At 42.9% G+C, this 19753-nt stretch overlaps 1 protein-coding gene and 1 non-coding gene across 3 annotated transcripts; both read right to left on the reverse strand.

The window, feature by feature from the left end:
• Window positions 1-525: 525 nt before the first annotated feature.
• Window positions 526-8300, reverse strand: e2f8 (E2F transcription factor 8). 2 transcript variants are annotated; one of them, XM_020655280.3, is made up of 13 exons: window positions 8028-8300; window positions 6564-6824; window positions 6305-6452; window positions 5767-6090; window positions 5457-5618; window positions 4938-5075; window positions 4529-4744; window positions 4350-4431; window positions 3716-4238; window positions 2922-3188; window positions 2709-2841; window positions 2247-2581; window positions 526-1346 (listed from the first exon to the last, which is right to left on the reverse strand). In XM_020655280.3, exons 1-13 carry the CDS (start codon window positions 8043-8045, stop codon window positions 1170-1172), a joined length of 2784 nt encoding a protein of 927 aa, XP_020510936.2. In that variant the 5' UTR covers window positions 8046-8300; the 3' UTR covers window positions 526-1169. The 2 variants fall into 2 exon arrangements, with proteins under 2 accessions (XP_020510936.2, XP_020510935.2); XM_020655279.3 differs by lacking the exon at window positions 8028-8300 and adding an exon at window positions 7267-7436.
• A 520-nt stretch (window positions 8301-8820) lies between these two features.
• On the reverse strand, window positions 8821-8987 carry LOC114921465 (U1 spliceosomal RNA). Its single transcript, XR_003809757.2, has one exon. It is a non-coding gene; the product is annotated as a U1 spliceosomal RNA (small nuclear RNA).
• Window positions 8988-19753: the final 10766 nt, after the last annotated feature.

Consider the following 19753-nt stretch of genomic DNA (forward strand, 5'->3'; position numbering starts at 1 on the left):
CTCTGATTTCTAACTCTTGAAGTTCTGTTTCATGCAGACATCAAGAGTATCGTATTTCTTATTGAAACCAATCACAAGATAGAAGGCGGGACATAACGTTTGGAGGAATTTGATTGGATCGTTAGCTTCTTAATTTGTCTTAACTCGGTAAACACCCCTTAGTGCGGGATGAGTCATCAGACATTTGAAATGTTTTACAGGAAGCAAAAATACAGTTACTTAGATGTAAAAAAAAAAAAAATACTCAAATAACTCTTTATTGAAATATATTTGGCAGACAACTAAAGGTAGCGGTGCCAGGTCACTTCCCGAGTACTGCCGAGGTGCCCACCGAACCCCCCCTCATCTGCTCTGGAGCGCTCGCTGTGTAGCAGCCCCACTCCATTAATGCAGGTCCTGTTTTTGTATGTGTGTGAGAAGCATGTCTCTCAATAACAGAGTGTAAACCAGAATTTCCACAGGGATTAATAAAGTTAAAAAACAAAACAAAACAAAACAAAAAAAACAAAACAAGACATGAATCAATTGATGTTCTTAGAAAACATGTATTCAAATTAAAATAATCACATTACATAAATCAGGACATTAAAACTGATTTTTTTTTTTATAAATTAAACATAGCAAAACGTCTGATTAGTTCTTATCGACACGTTTTTAACAATTCCACTAGGTAACAGTTAATCATTTACATTTGTGCAAAAGTCGTCTCGAACTTGGAGACAAAATGATCAAACAACCAGGTTTCCAATCAAACTTGTCCTTCGGTCAGAAACATCCGTCTTGAGAGCACTGATGTGACTTTTAACACTTCTATGGAGATAGATCATGTACGTTTGGATCGCCCAAACCAGCAGAAGGAACTAACAAATATTTTTTTTAAAAAGGGGGAGAAAAGATGAACTCCACTGACTCCTTCAGTTCATGAGTTCATGTGAACTTGGTGTGAAATCTCATCGTCTGGTTGTGTCCACTGGGCACAGTTGAAGTCTGCACGGCAGCTATTAATAGAGCTGGCAATGATAAAAATGACAATGAGGGCCCCCTGCTGTGAGAGATTCAGAGGTAATAAAAACTGTAAAATACTAAATGTCACCCACCCCGAGTACAAACACATCACCCACACACACACACATCATGTACACACACACACACACGTCACAGCGCGTCCGTCAGGGATTACTCGAGTCCTCAGCGTTGACGTCCAGCTTCCTCTGAGGGATGTAAACAGTTTTGGTGGCGGGGTGTCCACTGGTGGTTACCACGGCAGCAAGAGGGGAGAGGGGGACGGGCGTGTGGAAGAAGCTGGGCTGGTGGAGCCCGGTCCCTTTGGGTGTGGTCATCAGAGGCTGGACAAACAGAAAGTGTGTGTGGTTAATATAAAAGATAAGTTCCACCTATTTAACCAAGAACATAATAAAAGAAGATGTGAGAAATAACGTCACATGGAACAGCTGTGGAGCTTTTTTCTCTTAGAAGTAACTCAAATTAAAACCCTGAAACAGACCATGTTTACACGTTTCTGTTTCAGGAAGTGGCAGGAGCCCGATTATTGGATATTTAAGACCAGTGGCCATTTTTAAGGGGATAAAGTCAGAGTTTACCTATGAAACCTGCTCGATACAGTGAAATGTTCTGAGTGGAATGAAAACTGTCTTTCTCTTTGTGGATTGTGAAACAGATTTGTACTCATACAACGATGCAAAAGTTGCGAGCGCCGGATGATAGCCTAGCGGTTATGAAGTGAGCCACATGTACAGAGGCTATTGTCCTCCTGACTCTCTTCAGCTGTCTAATAAAAGGCAAAATTGGCAACAAAAAACGATACAAAAGTAACCAAGAACTCTGTGTAATTGAATGTAAAATGTCATTTATGACAAATGAATGGCCAGGAATTCAAGTGCGGACCATGATCCACTCTGTGATGTTGTACATGATGGAGCATGAGTGTATTTTTCTGGGAAAATCACACGAGACCATTTCTAAATCATTTACAGCTTTCTCTTCTTCATCGTATGTTTGATAAATTTCTTCCCTCCTTTCATCTCTATTTGCTTAACATATACACGATCCTGATGTATCTGTGGTTGTTGATATTGGCCTACATTATAACGGCCCCTCGATGTATTGGTTGGGCTCTAAAAATGATTTATAAAGTGTATTGGTTCAGATGCTAAACACAAAAACTGTTGTTTTAAGGTGCGTTGAATAACTCATATGGTTTAACTTGTATGTTTTGTTTTTTTTACCTGTTGCAAACTGATTAAAGCCAGTGGTTGCCCTGACACAGACTGTTGCAGGGGCATGGGGGACACCGGTTTGATGAAAACCATTCCTCTCTGCTGCAGACTCAGCGGGCTGAGCATGGTGTTGGCGTTCTCTGGAGTCTGGGGGTCTGGGAAGGCGTTTCCCGGGCTGGAGCCTGAGATCAGACCCAGGTTCTGCAGGGTGAAGTTCAGGATGGCAGGACTCGGGCTGTGGAGGCGCCGGGCTAGCTGGGCGGCTTGAGGCGAGGCGAGGGCGACGGGTTTGTGAAGACACAGGTTGGTGGGTGTCATCTCCTGGGCTAGGGTGGGTCGAGACCCTGAAAAGGGGCGGTGGGGAGGGGGGACACATTACAATTCAATCCTTCTTCCTTTCTCAAAGACGTTACTTTCTGATCGGCGCTCATCATCCCTGGACCTCAGTCCTACAGTTCCTGACATATTTACCTGCTGTCGGGGTTTTGTAGATGTAGGCGGGAGTTAGGGCCTTGTTGCTTTCTCTCCCCGCGCTTTGCATTTCTTTGTAGCCAATGAGGGACTGCTGAGAGATCGGGATCAGATATCCAGCTGGTACTAAAGTCTGGATGAAAAGAGAAATAAGCTTCACACAAACTGCTGTTGCGTTCACTTTAACAACGAAGCGATTCGGTCGATTTATACCTCAGTGTGGAGTTGTCCTGGTGTGATGGGTACGGCTCGGACTGGAGTTAATGCCGCCTCCCTGTCAGAGTTTAACATCTTGTCCTCTCTGTCCAGGAAGGTTTCCAAGCTCTGCTCGAGTGTCTGAATGGCCACAGGGGCGCCGGGCGTGTTGACGAACTCCGGGTCCAGGTGGAGGGCGCGGGGCGAGGGCCGGCTAGAGAGCTGAGAGCCGCGATGAGCCTTCAGACGAGCCTGCAGGATCTCACTCAGCTTTGGAGAGGTGTCCTGAAAGGAGCAGGGCGAGGAAACACTGGATGTCAAGGTGTGTAACTTTTCAATCTAAACGGGCGCTATGCAACAGTGTGTTCCCACTTTAGTGCTGTTTCCTCAGGTTTTCTTATTTGACTTCACTCACTGGCCCCTCTGCTTTCTAGAAAAAAAATTAATAATCTAGATGCCTGTTCGTACACTATCTTCGTCTTTGCTCTGCACACTTGTTGTGAAGCACTTTTGGATATGCAGTACGTTTCTCTTTTTCTGTTGTTGTGGGTTTCAAAAGCAGAGTTTGCTGAAAGTCAAACGGGGAAGTGATGTCACCATTTTGTGATCAACACAGCAGAAGTTAAGTCTGCGATTTGGTCTATGTGTAAACATTATCTTCATGCTTATTCTACTGTGTTTTTTCTTACATTAAAATGCCCTTTGACCGTTTTCAGACAACAAACTGCACGAACGCTGGGCTGTAAATAGCTGTTGAAAGGTTTTAAAGCGGTCCAAACTACGAGATGTAAAATGTGTAAAAGTCACATTACCCTGAAGTTGGGGTCTGTCCTCTTGGCTTTGGAAGGGCTGCACTCTGAGGCGGAATCCGGCCGCAGTCTTTTGAGCGCCAACGGGCTGATGTCTGCCGCCCTGCTGGAGGCCGGCTGGCTCTTCGCTGCACACTGACCCGTCGGACTCTGCCCCGTCTTATCCTCGAAGGTCATAGAGCGCACGGCGAGGCTGGTCGGCTGCGGTCTGGCCAGAGGATTCGGCCTGGATGGGGGAGCTTGCAGATACACAGCGTAGGGTCCGTTCCCTCGCTGCTGAGGTAAGAGGACCGGGATCAAGGAGGAACAATGTGCAGGGATGTAAGCGACAGAGCCAGCGGGCAGGGCTCCTAGAGGGGTGTTGGGGGTTAGGTGGACAGTAGTGTTGACTCCAGACTCGTGGGTTGGGGTTAGAAACAGAGCCTGAGGTGGTTCCATTTGACTGGAAGAGGTCTGCTCTGATCTCACAGCAGCAGCAGCAGCAGCAGCAGCAGCAGCAGCGGGCGTTGGATCAGCAGCTCCAGGTCTGAAACAGAAGCAGGACTCTTGATTTAACATCCAATAAATCTTCAACTACGGTCTTATCACGCAGCAGATTTGATTTTACTTTTAACTTAGCTTGTACATCAGAACTTACACAGACTCCTGGTCAAGCTGGAGCTTACAAATAGCAGCAAGTTGGGCCATTTTGTTTGGGAAGTCCCCGTTTGATGAGTCACCTGAAGTCAAAGGAAGAAAGGAAAAGATTTGTCAACGCGGCTCGTAAACACTCGCCCGCAACAATAGGCTTCTATGGCAACCTTTTAGTCCACTCACCGGGGGCGCTCTTCACAGGACTGGTGGGGGCAGAGTTGATCTTGCGCCGGTCCTCCTGAATGCTCTTGGCCAGCTTTATGAGGGAGGGGTGCCGGGTGAAGCTGCGTTTCCTCCCAGGTGATGAAAACAGGTTTTTGGCACAGTTGTCTGCAGATGCACGGGACTCCAATACATTTTTCTTCTTGGAGAGGCACTCAGATGTGACGCTCTCCAAATCTGAAACAACAAGTTTAATGTTAAAACCGGAAAACGAATCAGTGAGTAGAAGGAGGGGGGGAATGGGTGTGAATGTGGGAGATTCAACAATGGAGTATCCAGGTTGTCACACCACAGATATAAATGTGCTGCATTTAGTCAAAAATTCTTTCTGACTGTGGGAAAAATATCATCAACAATCATTTGTCTGTACCTTTGACTTGAGGGAATTCTTCAGGGCCGACCCACTCAAAGGCCGGTTTCCGTCCCCGCTCTTCTGTCACGTGGACTTTCTCGATGAGCTTCAGGCTCCGCAGCACGTTAGCGATGTCATACAGCCGCCGCACCTTTGCTGTAAACCATGAGCAAAACATCAAGATTATCTCCTGCTCATACAGACACAGAGAACACATTCTGACAAACGTCACAACTGGATTTAGAACTGTGCATCCGTACTTTGATTTATATTCTCTGCACAAGATGACATCAAAGTGAATTCATACAAATGTGCATGTGCTGCAAATGTAATAACTTACAGTAACGTTTGAAAAGTTTAACAGTGCAAAAAATATGTAATTCCTTATTAAAAAAAAGTCTGTATTGACAAAGGTGTTCAAATTTGACCAGCTTTCTAACATCTGCACACATCTCCTCAAACCTTCTCCACCATTGAGGTGACATCATTGATCTGACTCTAGTATTCTGCACTCCTTATTTGGTGTCTTGCACTCACTCTTGAACTTGTTCTTGTCTTGATCGGCAGCCTGGTCCTCTCCGATCAGGATCTTGGCGGCCACTTCCAGACTGACCACGCGAGGATTACAGACCAGAAAGAGCATGACGAACTTCTGGCTCATCACCCTCAGAGATTTGTCCTTCCGACTGTTAACGGAGGCTGCGCAGAAAAATACAGAGTGAAAAATGAAGTCTACTGCGCCGCAGAAACATAAAACGATCAAGTCTATCTCTTCATTTTGAGTCATTTTTTTTTTATAGATAACACAGTTACAGTTAGCCTCAAACCTGACAGCCCGCATTCTCACCTGCTTTGAACTCTACTCCTGGAAGCTCCACAAAAAAGAGCTCCTTCTGGCCCTGCTCCCCGTTCTCCAGGTCCACCACCACCTCCTCATTCTCCTTCTCCTTCTCCTCCCCGTCGAAGTCAAACTCCCTGTCCAGGAGACGCTGCTTGATCTGCTGCATCTGCTGGCCGTACTTGTGCTCCTCGCCCACCTGCTTCAGAATGGCCAGGGTCTGGGCCAGCTTGGTGCGACCGTGCCAGCTGTAGCGGTTCTTGGCCGAGCGGCTCACCATGTGCAGACTCTCCAGCACGTTCATGATGTCGTAGATCCGCCTGCGCTCCACATCTGGAGGGGAAACATGTGAAACAAAATGTCTCTTGTAAACTTGTAAACAAGAATCACAAGAAGCAAAGATACGGAACATGTTGCCTGATTGGCTGCGTACACCTGGAACAAATACAATCGAAAGTAAATTCCCTCGCTCCACTAACTTTCTAATAATCACTGTATCAACTGAACTATGAAGTACAACAACACAGAGTTGACAGAAAAGACATACTGAGCTCAGTGGCCACGTCGTCGAGGCAGATGTCGTTGTTGACATCAGGGTTCGGGTAATCTGGGTATCGCGCGAGGAATTTATGACAGAGCAAACCCAGACTCTTCTCTTTCCTGCTGATCATTTTTTCTTCTCCGTTTTCAGTTTCCTGTGGGAACGATAACGGAGAAAAACACACAAGAAATGTCATTCTTTAAACATTAGCTTCATTGGAGAGTGTCCGTTATGAGTGACTGCTCAGATGATTTTTTTTTCTTACCTGTGTAGATTCAACATCCTCTTGTCCATCGTTGTCCATGCACAGTTCCTTCTCTCGGTTCCTGATTTCAGGACTGGCTGCGCTGATGAGCATTTTGAGGTTTGAAGTCGGCGTCCAGGGATCGACGGAGCCGACTTCCCTTCCCTTTTTGGGTGTGGTGAGGGGACCCATGGTTTGGCGGCCCTCGGCTGACACTTCAGAGTGACCAAACAATTTCACTGGAGTATTTACAGAAACCTGAGGAGCTACAAAGCCATCGTTCTAGTCCGCAAAAGAAAAAGAAGAAAAAAAAGTGATTTAATTACAAGCCAACTCATTTTAACTGAGGTTTAGGAGACTTATCACAGACAACTAGAGAGGCAAACATATCAGACAAACAGTAACCTTTAAATGGGTCTTCATAATCTGATATAATCTGTTTTTTAAATGATGTTCTTAGCATTACAAGCTTATATGAAGAGTGGAAAACCAAGACAAATGAATCATTAAGTGTTTTAAAACCTCATGATTTGCTCTTATCAGTACAGATCTAGAAGAAAAAAACACTAATTAAATACATGTGTTAATTTCAAGTTGATTTTAACTTGCTTAAGGAAATATTTCCTAGTTGAATCATGTAGTAATTCATAATTTGAACTCTGTGGATCTCTGTTTATCTATGAACGCTGATTTCAGGATTACTGCAATATCGACTCAGTCTTACCGCCTTTTGAGAGCAATATATTTGTCGGGGAGTCCACATTGTTTAACACACCCTGAAAACAAACGAGAGAAACTTTGTTCCGATGGTAGAAATCTAGTTTAAAAAAAAATCATCACAAAATCTGTTTAAATCTAATCAAAACAGAAGTCATATTGGCGGTAACTGACGTACGTTCCATCGAATCGCTTAATCAAACGGACGCGGAAGTCCCGCCCTGTTAATCGAAAACAGCCAATGGGAGCGGCGCGCGTAGCAGCGTAGCGGAAGTGGAAAGAGGAATCCCGCGCAGGTAAACAGATTTTTTGAAATCCTTGGCGCGGAACCTTCTGTACAAGCATCTAGTGGCGGCTATCTTTAAAAATGTAGACACGATTGTGAAAACGTTTAACTCCCTACTATTAAAAAAAAAAAACAGCGTTAGTTTTACGAGGTGAAAAAGTTTAAAACGTCGAAAACCGACCGTGAAGTTTACGTTTGTTGTCGAGTAAGTCGGCGCGCGTCTGGTAAAGTTTACAACACAACACTATAGAACCCGGATGTTCAGGTTTTTTACACATAAACAGATATGTTATAAATTATTCTGCAGTAACGTTAACGTAGGTTATAAATGTTTATAAACGACGTTAAGGTTAAAAACACGGTAAATAAAGTGGTTTATAAAGAGGACGCGGTAACTAAGCAACAACGAAACACAAACCTGAGTAGAAGCGCACAAATAAAATAAGACACACGTGTTATTACACAGATATTTGTAGACTTACCCAAAGGCCTCTTATCATGTAGATCTCCTCATCGTGTCGGTAATGTGAGATTACTTCCAACAGATTAACAATCAGGATCTTAACACTTTGTTTTTTGTTTTTTTTGTTCCACGAAACTAAAAATAAAAAAACCTGAAGTGAAACTTTTTTAAAAACAAGTTTTTCCCTCCTCGCTAATAGTGGCAGTAGCCTCTTGGTCAACTTTTGCTACAGTTGTGAAAAGTTGGCCCAGTTGTGTGTTTGTGTGTGTGTGTGTGTGTGTGTGGGTGACCACCGCCACCATTTGGCCCGCCCAGTTTGAGCATGCGCGCTGACGTCACCCCACACTTCCGCCCTGCTGCTGCAGACCTAAGGCCGGCCCACCACACATTACTGTACATCAGCAGGTTCCCACACTTTTTTTTTTTTTGGCTCGTGATTTCCCTAAACTCTCGCGACTCCAGACATCTAAAACAACCTACAGCTTAAATTAATTTGTTTTCAATGTCTTTTCTACTGTGTTGCTGGTGAACATTTATTGTAGAGAACATTCAGGCTTTTTTTTTGGGTGGGGGGGGAGGGGGACAGAGGAAAGAAGGTTGGGATGACATCATGAACAATGAGTGACAGAGTCTGAAACTCTGCAAATTTCTTGTTTTGGCATTTGCTATTACCCACAGTAGCCTGTGTTCAATATATTTTAATATACAATATCTTTTTATTTATCAATAAATACACCTTTCAGGCGACCCCATTTGTATTACAATAGAATAGAATTACTTTATTGATCCCAAACTGGGAAATTGTGGAAAATCAGGGGAGAGCGTGAACGCAGTCCCCCACTATACCACAAATTATGCAGTCGAGATTCCCACATTTGGGGAATTCGCATGGGTCAGCCCCGCCGGAGTGCAATGGCCAGGCCACCGCCGTGGGTGAACCACCTTCTGGATCATGGTATCTCCCCTGCCAGGTAAGTATGAGTAAGTACAAGCATATTTCATGCACCCAACGTTGGGAAAGCATGCTGAACATGTTGTCCCAAGAATTTGTAAGTTTATTAACAAATATAATTCAACATATTCTGTCTGTTACACTGCTCACTTTCTAAAATGTTACCTCTGTTGTAATCCTTACCCCCTTACACAGTAGTATTCCTGCTGGGAGCACAGCTGGTTTAACCTCGTGGAGGGACCTGGGCAATGCTTGAGCAACACCAACCACACCGCCAACCCTCTATTAGCTAAGAAGTTCACCAAATTTAACTCATACCACCTCTAATCGAACAACTCTGTGCAACAAGTGGAAAAAAAAGACATGACGTAACCACATAATTGTAAACAATACAACCTGTAAATACTAATATTTGATGTGTCTTGAAAGGTGTCAGAAGAGGTGTCAGGTTTACCCGCACAGCACTTCTCCTACACTGCTTTCTTATTAACAGTGCATTCACACTAAGCTATCCGTACTGCGCCTAATTGGGCTTCACCCTCAAAATCCACTTTGTTTGTCTTGTGAGTGCTTCCTATGTTCAAGCACGGTATACTTCCTTGGCCCTGGCACGCTTGGAAGAGGTGTGCTTCGGCACGGTACAGTTGCTCATACAGGAGCATGAGCACACAACGTGAACATGACTAAAACTGATCCCCGCCTCCATTATCAAGAAACCCTGGCTGTTAGTCGGACAGGATGCTTGGTCTCTAAATGCACTGGGCCATGCTGCTTCATGATGTAGACGTACACATTTCCTGTTTTATAAGACTGACTTAAAGTCTATATATCAAGTTTTTATGATCACACAAACCTACAAAAAGAAAACAGGAGATAAGAGAAACAGAGCCCACCCAGTCCCTCAGATTGAGAAGCTGGAACCAGTCCATTTTTATTATTATTTTCTGTAAATCAGCTAATTGATTTAACAGTAATTTATTCCCTGAATCCTCACAAGCAAAAAGTCAATCTATTAAAGGTAAACAAAATAATACTCAAGCTGCGTTAAGGTGTAATGTGAAAAGTGAAGTTCTATTAACAGGTATGGCAACAGTAGCCTGAGTAATGCCTTTGTGTTGGACTTGTGTTGATTACTGGGTCCACATGTCTGCATCGGCATGTCTCTGTTTGGCCGCTAGGTGGCGGTAGATCACTCCAAAGCGAGAGTCGTCATGGAAACCAACGGGCGCCTTCAAGGATGTTGGGAGTGAAGAGCGGAGCTTGAAGCACTCAGTGACGTAAGGTTACGGCGGCGAGAGAGACCGAGTGGGACCCTGGTGCTGCGTTTAAGTTCCCCTTGTAAATTAGAATACCCACTGCAATTGCGTGAGTAGTTTGAGTATAGAACCTGAGTATAGAACTTATCATATCGTAAAATCTAGTAAACAATTAAAACACACAAAATTAGGGAAAATATAAAACATTTTAATCCCCAATAGGAATTTGTTAATACGCAAAATACATTTTTTTAATTTGCAAAAGATAAAATTGTGTCGGTGGAAGATCAAGAACTGATTGTAATGAGAATCAGAGGATTTATATATAAAAAAATCTGACTAAAGGACAAGAAGCAAGACAGTCAAAATAAACAGCTGTATGTAGTTTTGTACAGCAAAGTGCAAAATAAAAATGTTTATTTTTTTCCTGATATACAATAAATCGCTTGTTGTGTCTCTTAACTCCGAATTGCTGAAGATGTAAAGACCAGACGCAGCAATTTTCCCCTTCCATAAAGTTTAAAGATGTGCAGCTTTTCATGAAACAACAGTAAAATGATCCGGGGGGGGTGCACTTTACTTTTTACATAGAGAAAACAGAAAGGAACACCGTCCGCGTAATATTTCCGACGGTACTTGAACGCCGCAGCTGGCTGCTCCGCTTGCAGCCAGAGGAACGGACAGCGCTGCGCACGAGGCAGGGACCATCTCCACCGGGAGGGAAAGAAACAGACAAGTGCGAGGTGAGCATCATTTCTTACCACAGACTCTACTCCTTCATGTTTGTAGTTTGTTTGTTATTGTTTAATTGACACAATCACGGACAGTTTGCGGAGAGCTCAGAGCAGCTGCCGGTCTCGTCAGGCAGCCTCGGAGCTCTCGCAGGTTCTGCTGAAGGGATGCTGCAGTAGCTCAAACCTTCAGCGAGCAATTTGTCCCAGATTGTAACCTAACTCCTGAGTTCATGTTGGTGTGACGTGGAATCCATGCGGAGGAAAAAAAAAAACAGTGGTTACTACAACTTGTTAGGATTAAAAAGCACGATGGCAAGTTTGTGATCAGCAAAAAGTTTCGTATTTAAGTGTTTTTCAGACACCTGCAGCAATGAGCAAGTGGGGAATCGATACACAAACTCTGGTTTTCGTCATTTATCTCCATGAATTAACAACTACATACACAAAAATTGATGCAAATTGTAGAAATAATTAACCACTGTGCATATGAGATACTTAGAAATAGCCTTATCAGAAATGTATGATTCTTAACATGCATCACAAGTTGTTTCTAATACTGCAGTCTTTGCTGCAATGCTTTAATTTAACTCTGTTTTCTCTCCCAACACAAGCTCTTGTCCTCTGTCAGGATGCCACACTTGACCTTTGAGCTGTGAGTGACACCAGCTCTTACTCATCTATTTTTTCACTGGACATTTTTTGGCTTGTCTTTTTTCACACTGCAGGATTTCCCCTGGAATAGACACATTCACTTATTCTGCCGCAAAGAAACTGAATTCTGACCTCATCTACTGCCGACTGGATAGAATCTCCACCAGCGGAGAGGATCATGTAGATCACATCCTGCATGTAAGATAACTTCTCCATGGCAGCAGTGATGGTTTTGGGAAGGACAACCACCCTGGTTGTCTCAGGTTCCTGTTCTCTGCCCTGATGCTCTCTTTAGATCAGCCACTCAGGACTGAAGGCTGCACAGAGAAACCATCAGGAATTGATATGACTGAGACAAGACTTGTGGTTGAGGTTGGATCCTCCCAAAGATTGGGTGTCGTCTTTCTCGTGAAGCAAAGCTGATGGACGGAGAGATTTTCCTGTTTTTTGGATAGACGTTCATGCACCACAACTGGCAACTAAGTGATTTCAAGAAGGGGACTTGAATACTTGCAGCAGGTATTTCCCTTCATTCCCTGAGAGGCCTGTTGTAAAAGCTGAAGTGGATATATTAAGCTGTTGGAGAGCCCAAGAACTCACTCACCTATGGGAAGATGGAGGCAGGGGCAGAGGCTAGTCCACAACAGCTTTCGAGGAGGAAAACTGTGCTGCACTGCTTGGAGGACCAGAAAAGGGTGAGTAAACATCTGACCGTCTGTTATCTACCTGTCTGCGCTTTGTTGTGTGACGCCTTAAGAACACAGGGAGGCTGAGTGGGTGCTCTGGAGCGTCTAGTGGATCAGAAATTGTTGGTTGTTAAGTTTGAATGTCGCAGTTGAGTCTGGAGAGGTTTTCTGCATGGAAAGTCAAGAACCAAAAATAAAATGTTGGGCAACTTAACTCTGTGAATAGTTTGCAGATTTTGCAACGCTCGAATTCCAGTGAATGTTGTAAGAAATGCCTCATGGTCAATCAGTTACTTTGAAGATTCTCTGCTCAAACTAAGATTTTTGATTTGAAAAACTCTGAAAACTCTTGTAAATTGCACATTTAGATCCTATTTTGTCTGTAAAGAAAAGGTCCAAAACAGGTAGACTCATGCAAAAGCAAAAAATGCCCTCATTTTCCCATTTAGGTGATTTAGTCCTTGGTGCCATTGCATTGTGATCTAGTCTGACCTTGACGAGGTAAACCAGCCTTGGCGTCAAAGGAAGCAAAACTGGATTGATTCAAAGAGTCGGTGAAAGCGTCAAGGCGTCTGCGCAGCCTCCCGTTGGCGCTTTGTGGTTGTGTAGAATTACTTTAGCAGTTGGCGTAAAGATTGATGGATCACTTGATACCGTGACTCATTTTCCCTGTTTCAGCTTTGCTCTGCATTTTCCACATGATGATGTTGATGTACTACTGTTGTTGTATGCAAACCTCACAGCTCTAATTTGATTTAAGATGAATACATCAAGGTAAGTTGTAAAAAAAAAAAATTTGACATATTCTTGTTGGTATGAAGCCGTTTTAATGTTGTGCTTAGGGCATTCAGAAATGTCAGAGTCTAAAAACCTGGCTTTCAGGTGTGACAGAAGTTCTGGTGGAGCTGACATTTGGAGGATATAGAAGTTTTTCACTTTATTATGACGGCTGTAACAGAGGCACATGCTGACAATTAAATGCCAAATAAATGTCTGTGTTGATTCAAAACCTATTATAATAAGATTATTCTTCACATTAATGAAGGTGGAACAACTTTCATTTGCTTCCTTGCAACAAAAAGGAAATCAACTCTCCTGCAGCTTTCATGCTACAAACAAAGATCTGTTTACGGTAGAACTCGACTCATTAACCTATCAGACTTATAAATGGATCAATTACCAAGCGGCTGTGGCTCACTTCGTAGAGTCGGTCGTCTTCCAACGGTTCGATCGCCAGCTCCTGCAGCCACATGTCCGATGTGTCCTTGGGCTAAGTACTTTGGCCCAAGTTGCTCCCACTGCTTTGTTGGTGGGGTATCAATGTGTATGAATAAATATCAGCCTCTACCATCAGTGTGTGAATGTGTAGATGTGACCTGCGGTGTAAAAGTGCTTTGAGAAGTCAAAAGACTAAACGCACTATACAAGCTCAAGTCCATTTACCATATGGCAGCATAAATAGTGTATTTATGGGTTACAATGTATGGGTTATTTATGAATGGTGCATTGATATAATCTGCAAAGGTACCCAGAATGCTGTTTTCCTGTGTATTTAACATTAATTCATTAATATGCATTGTAAACCATGAGGTCAATGACACCATTTCTTAATTACCCCAAGCATTGTATTTTGTGTTATTTAGTACGTTATAACCTGGCACCCATCAACTATAAAAGGCAAGGCAGGTTTATTTTTAGAGCACTGTTCATACATGGTGCTTTACATGTATTAAAACAACATTAAGCAAAAATAGAGACATTAAAATACAAAATATTTAAAATATGAGATGGGGTCTATAGTCATAACAAAGCTTATGTTCTCCTTCCACTTTCATAATAACTCGTCAGTTATCATTTACCCTAGTTTTTAGAATTCCTATAAAGGCCAATATATTAAATATATGCGATAGGCCTATATCGACCCAAATATATATATGGGTCAGGCTGTATAGGCTCGAGTTTGTTTTCAATTCAGGTAGCATAACAAGAAGGATTTCCAAATCCCCTCGGTCATTAACCTCACTCAGGTGAAAAAGAAAATCTGGGCTCCATCGCTCAGGGCAGCTATGGTTGGACAGATATTGGAGTCACAGCATGCATGGCAGTGTTTGGTTATTTTTGCTGGGTCTGGTTCTGGTCCAAATGGGGTGGAGATTTATTTGACTTCACTCCCCCTGCCATTGATGTCCCAGGGATCAGATATGATAAGTGGGTTTAATCCCTTTTCTTCTTTCTTTTCACCCCCCTGTGAATTATTGATTTGATCAGGTGTGTTAAATTAGTCACTTGGGATTATGTAGAACATGAATATTAATTGATGCAACCAAAGTCCCAGCTGCTGTTTTCCAATTTTCCAGGCCGCAGATTCTCTCTCTGGATTCCAAGTGACAAACTGAGCAGCTAAAGGACTTCAGCGTACCTTGTCCAGTGCTTGGATTCTGCTCAATATTTATGTAATCCTACCCAAACTAGTTTATTTTCTGTATGCATTGCTGTTGCTATGGAAACCAGCCCAGACATCATTCATAAAGTGAGTTTTCGCTCGTTGCATGCTTGATCAGTTATCAGCAGTGACATGTCTAGATTTCCTTATGAGCCCCTCTTGCAGCCGCAAACGTGGCGGCATCATCAATCGGAGAGACCAGACGAGGCCAGACGCTCAGTGCTCTCCAGGGAAGGGAGGTTGTTCTAGACTGAGCCAATACTCACCTTCCCTCTTAGTGGACATCAGCCAACTTAAATAAATTGAAAGCACTGAGGTAGTAACCCGTACACACGGTGCCCATTGTTGCAGAATTACTTCAGGCTTCCATGCAGCAAGGCTCAATGTCCCTTGACAATTACCTGGGCTGCGTGAGTTCAAGATCCTATATGTGATGCTCCCTGCAGTAGGAGGTAATTGGATTTTGTTCCCTTTGTAGATTTACTCTCTCGCATGTCCCCTGCTCTCTATATTAATGTTCATTGAGTGGCAATCATGGACCTACATGGGAAAGCAGACGAGAATCAGGGATGTATTGTATTGTGCTGAAAAAAGGCTCAGTGTTTGACGGAGCAGAACTGCAGACTTTGCTACGAGCTGAATACGCGTCTATTTGCCCTCAATAGGTATTCATTGAACTATGATTCCATGAGATTGGATCATTATTGTTATGAATTGACCAGCTGCAGACAGGAAATGGTTAAGGATTTACAGCATGTCCCTTTATGGGCCTTCATAGTGCTGTCTGGCTTTCTTTGGCAACACTCAACACATTATGTGATCAAGAAGTCTTTTTACTGGATCTTGTAACTGACTACCTGTATGGGGGGGTAAGGGGTAACGTTTGTATGAGTTAAAGGAAACCAACTCAATTTGGAATTGAGTTGGTTTGTAATATATAATGCACAGAGCATCCTTTGTTATCCCTCACCGTGGCCAAAGTTTTAGATATAATTCAGTAACCCTCGCTGAAGCTCTTCAGTTTTAAGACCCAAAAATGATTTTCTGCCCTACAACTAGTCAACCAAATACAACAAACTTTTTACTTTAAAAAATATTAACTTCTTAAAAAAATGCAAGTTTTTGTCTTTGACTTTCCAATGAGAAGCAGGCTTTAGATTTATTTATGGCAACAAGATGAAGGATCTTCATATCAGCATCACATTGGGCGAACGGTGAGTTACCATAAAACAAAGCCACTTTTAACAGGATTTTATTCACATTCAAAATCTAATAAGATGATCCCTGGGTAGAGGTTGGTCCCAGCCCAATCTCTAACATGTTCCCCTTTCAGTCAAAAACTGAACTTCTTCAAAAACTAAAGTCAGATATTGATAGATTTTTTTTGTTTTGAGTATTGCATTTCCTCTCTCTCTGACTTTGGTGAACTAACACAAAGTTCATTTTGGAAGGTAAATGCCTTTGATTTTCAAGTCTCGCTAGGCATGCTAAATGTGCCGAATCAAAGTCAAAGAAGAAAAAGTTTTGGCTAATATTTGATCAAAACTGTCTGAACAGCATTTTTGGACTCCACCATACAGTGTTTTAATTAACCTCATCTTTGATGTTTTTGAACAGCTCTTTGATTTATACCGTGACCTACTCCAGAGTGATGTAGATAAAAAACAGATTTACAGCACCAACATTTGGTAAGCCTTTGTTGACATAATCCTAGCTTTATTGGTGGTTTATCTTTTAAAGCCACCTTCATTTGTGGTGAGAAAGCAGGGGTCATGGCATATTTATTGTCCACACATTACAAATAAGGTTTGAGTATGCTGAGAAAGCTCAAAGTCCTCCTCACATATGCTATCAGAGAACATAAAAACTGAGTTTGACAGCACATCTCAACCCTGTCCACAAGCATGTGATAGAGATGTCGAAGGGCATTCGCAAGGTGACTGAGTGCGTCTGTAATGGAATCCATTATTGATTCAGCTCAGGAGGATGACAGGGTGATTTTGACACTAATTGCTCAATCAGGACTATTGGAAATTATGTATTTATTTTAACTAGTCTTTGCTGGCTGCTCATTATGAAGCGTTTGATACGGTCGGGTGGGGTTCTGTAGGATAACGAGGTGTTTGCAGTGTGTGTTTGTGCAGTTGGCTGCTCTGCTGCAGTCATTCTCTAACGGCCCTGTAATTAGCTAAGAGTGGGAAACCCTACATGGCTTTGTTTATTACCTTCTCAAGATGGACTTAATCCTGAACCTCAGGATACATTTCATATTCAGCGTGGGAGGCCGGGTTTAATGAGCTTTCTTTCCCTGACTGCTAATGCTCGAGTGACTTCCAACCTTCAAACGGTTCAATAAGATGTGATAATGGGGGGGGGGGTCAATATTTACTGACAAAGGAATAGTAAACTCATGCATGAATAAAAATGCAATACACTTATCATTTATTTCTTAAGCAACTTCAGTCACATATTGATGTAAAATCGAATTTTCTAGAATACAGTGTACAAATAGAACCAAGTGTCTTTGAAGATTTGATGAACTATGCTAAAATGCTCACCAGCAAACCATCCGTCCATCCACCCATCCATCCTTTTGTCCATTTGTCCAGGTCGCATCAGGGCACTTTGACAGCCTACTCCTTTCTCTACTCTTGAGATGCTTCTTTGGGTTCCCATGATATTCTGATCACAGATTGTAATTTGGAATCCCTTCACCAGCAGATTCCCAGCCATGCCTTGGGTGTCAGCTCTGTTGCAACAAGCCGATAAAACCTCCACAGGGGGGCATGTCAATCAGATGTTGAAGCTGAATTAAATTAACTGGCCATTGCAATGCCAATACTTTGCAGCCTCTATACCTTTTGGCTTCCCTTTGTCTAAGCTCTTCACAATATTCCTGTAGCTGAACCCATTATTCTTTTAAGATCTGATTAACTACATCCAGGTTAGTGCATCTGGTGAAACTCAATTTTTCTGAGGCAAACTCTCAGTTAAAGAAACAGAAAAACCAGGCTTTGAATTAAGGTCTTTAGGTGTATTTGTATGATACACTGTACTTCAAGACCTTTTTTTGTGCAACCAAAAGAGAACTCACATATGCTGCTCTGTACAGTGCTTCCTCCATCAGTGGTCATTTATGCAGACATATGGGCAAGGTCATGAAGGCCATACCCTCCCTGAGCTGCCAACCTGCTCATTAGGACTGTAACATCTGCGCTAACCACCTCTCAGATAGCTGCAGTCATTGCCCTCTTACATTACTCTCTTAAACATGTTTAACATTAAGGCCTTAGCCCTTTCTGTTCATACTTTTCACCTGTTCTTCTGCAACTGCAATGATCATTTCTTGCTGGCACCTGAATACATTTGAATAGCGACCTATCTCTTTGCTTTCAGCGAGGTTTGACACCATTTTTGGACCCCGAGTTGAGACTCTTATTAGACTGGTTCCACCATCACAAATCCATCGTTAAGTTGGCTTGCTGCTCATGATATGGAGGGAGACAAGAGCGGTGACAATTTGTCATTGACAGGATTTGATTGATAGTATGTGCCAGCCGCCCCGCACTGCTGGTATCTGAAACTAATTGAATGTAATCTCAGAGAGATAGGATAGCGTGATGACAAACGAGCAGCCTTGTGAGATTATTTAGAGCCCATTGTACACCTTCTCCCCCCTTTTAACACGTCCAGCCCCTGACTGGACCACTCAGATAAGTGATTACCATCTTTAGTGATCCGGTTCTCTTTATATTATATAGCTCTGGTCCTCTGGAGCTGAAGCATCCATAAACCATTACATTTAAAAGATTTCCACCGACAGAGGCTGCACGGGGAGCAGGTTCTGGCACTTTGTGATAGAGGAAATCTTAATGTCAAGAATCCTGTTTTGCGCCGGTAAAGATGAGGGCTCTTTTAGGCTCAGGATAAGCCTTTCTTGCATACCAGGCAGCTGCATCGGAGAGACAGGGGATTTATCTTGGTGAAGGACTGTGTTTGCCCAGTCATGCAGCACTGACGAGCACTGGGACTCTGGGGTTTGGATTGGGGAAGAGGAGGGGGGTCGGTCAGAGGGTGGAGGTAGGACCAGGCATGTAGCTCTGAGGCTGGGGGTGGGGAGGATGCTACACTCAGGATGCTGCTTGGCCTTTAGAACCATCTGGCCCTCACCCTCTCCCTGCAGTCTTTTTGAGGGAGGGTGAAGGACAGGTGGCAAGAGCTGGTGGGATAGCCTGGACTTTGGCTAAGGGGCAACATGATTGGCTAGCCAGACCCCCTAAACTACCAACCCCTCACATACCAATCGCCTGCTCATCTTCATGTCAGGAAGGATATCATTGGTGACCGGGCGTAAAATCCTTTGTCTTAAATATTTAATTAGGGTAATTTCAGAACAATTACCAGATTATCCTCCAGAATTGTACTGCCAAGATGATTCGACTGTGTGAGTTATTGTTATAAGTGAGATAATTACATATATTTAGCTATTTTAGACCACTTAATTTGATCTTCCCTAATCTCCTTTAAGTGAAAACACCCTTGTACCTCAGCAAACACTATTCATGACCGCTTAACAAAAACAGAGAAAAACTCCAACCTTTCTCACTTATATTCATTTTAAGAACTTAAAAATGATTAAAAAACATAAAAAGGTACGTATACTTGTAAATGGTGATGAATTCCCCCTCGTTTACATGAATGCTTCATTTGAATGAAGGCTGTATTTTTCCATGTAACATTCAGTTTCTCAATACCCTGTTGAAAAAATGCACAGCAATAATATGTTCTGTTTCTTTATGATTTATTGGCAAGATTTAAAAAATCCTCATTATATTCACGTTCTCTTCAATTTGTGTCCTATGACAGCTCTAGCCTATATGGCCTGCGAAATGGTGTTGTTAGAAACATGCCCAGCAGGGTGTGTGATGGTCCGGCTGTCCTGACTCACACAACATTGTAATCCTTGTCTGGGGGTCAGTGGGAAGGATCTGGTTCAGTCTGGTTCAGGGTTAGATGCTCGGCT

Source organism: Labrus bergylta, chromosome 3 (genome assembly GCF_963930695.1).
Source record: "Labrus bergylta chromosome 3, fLabBer1.1, whole genome shotgun sequence".
Taxonomy (NCBI): Eukaryota; Metazoa; Chordata; class Actinopteri; order Labriformes; family Labridae; genus Labrus; species Labrus bergylta.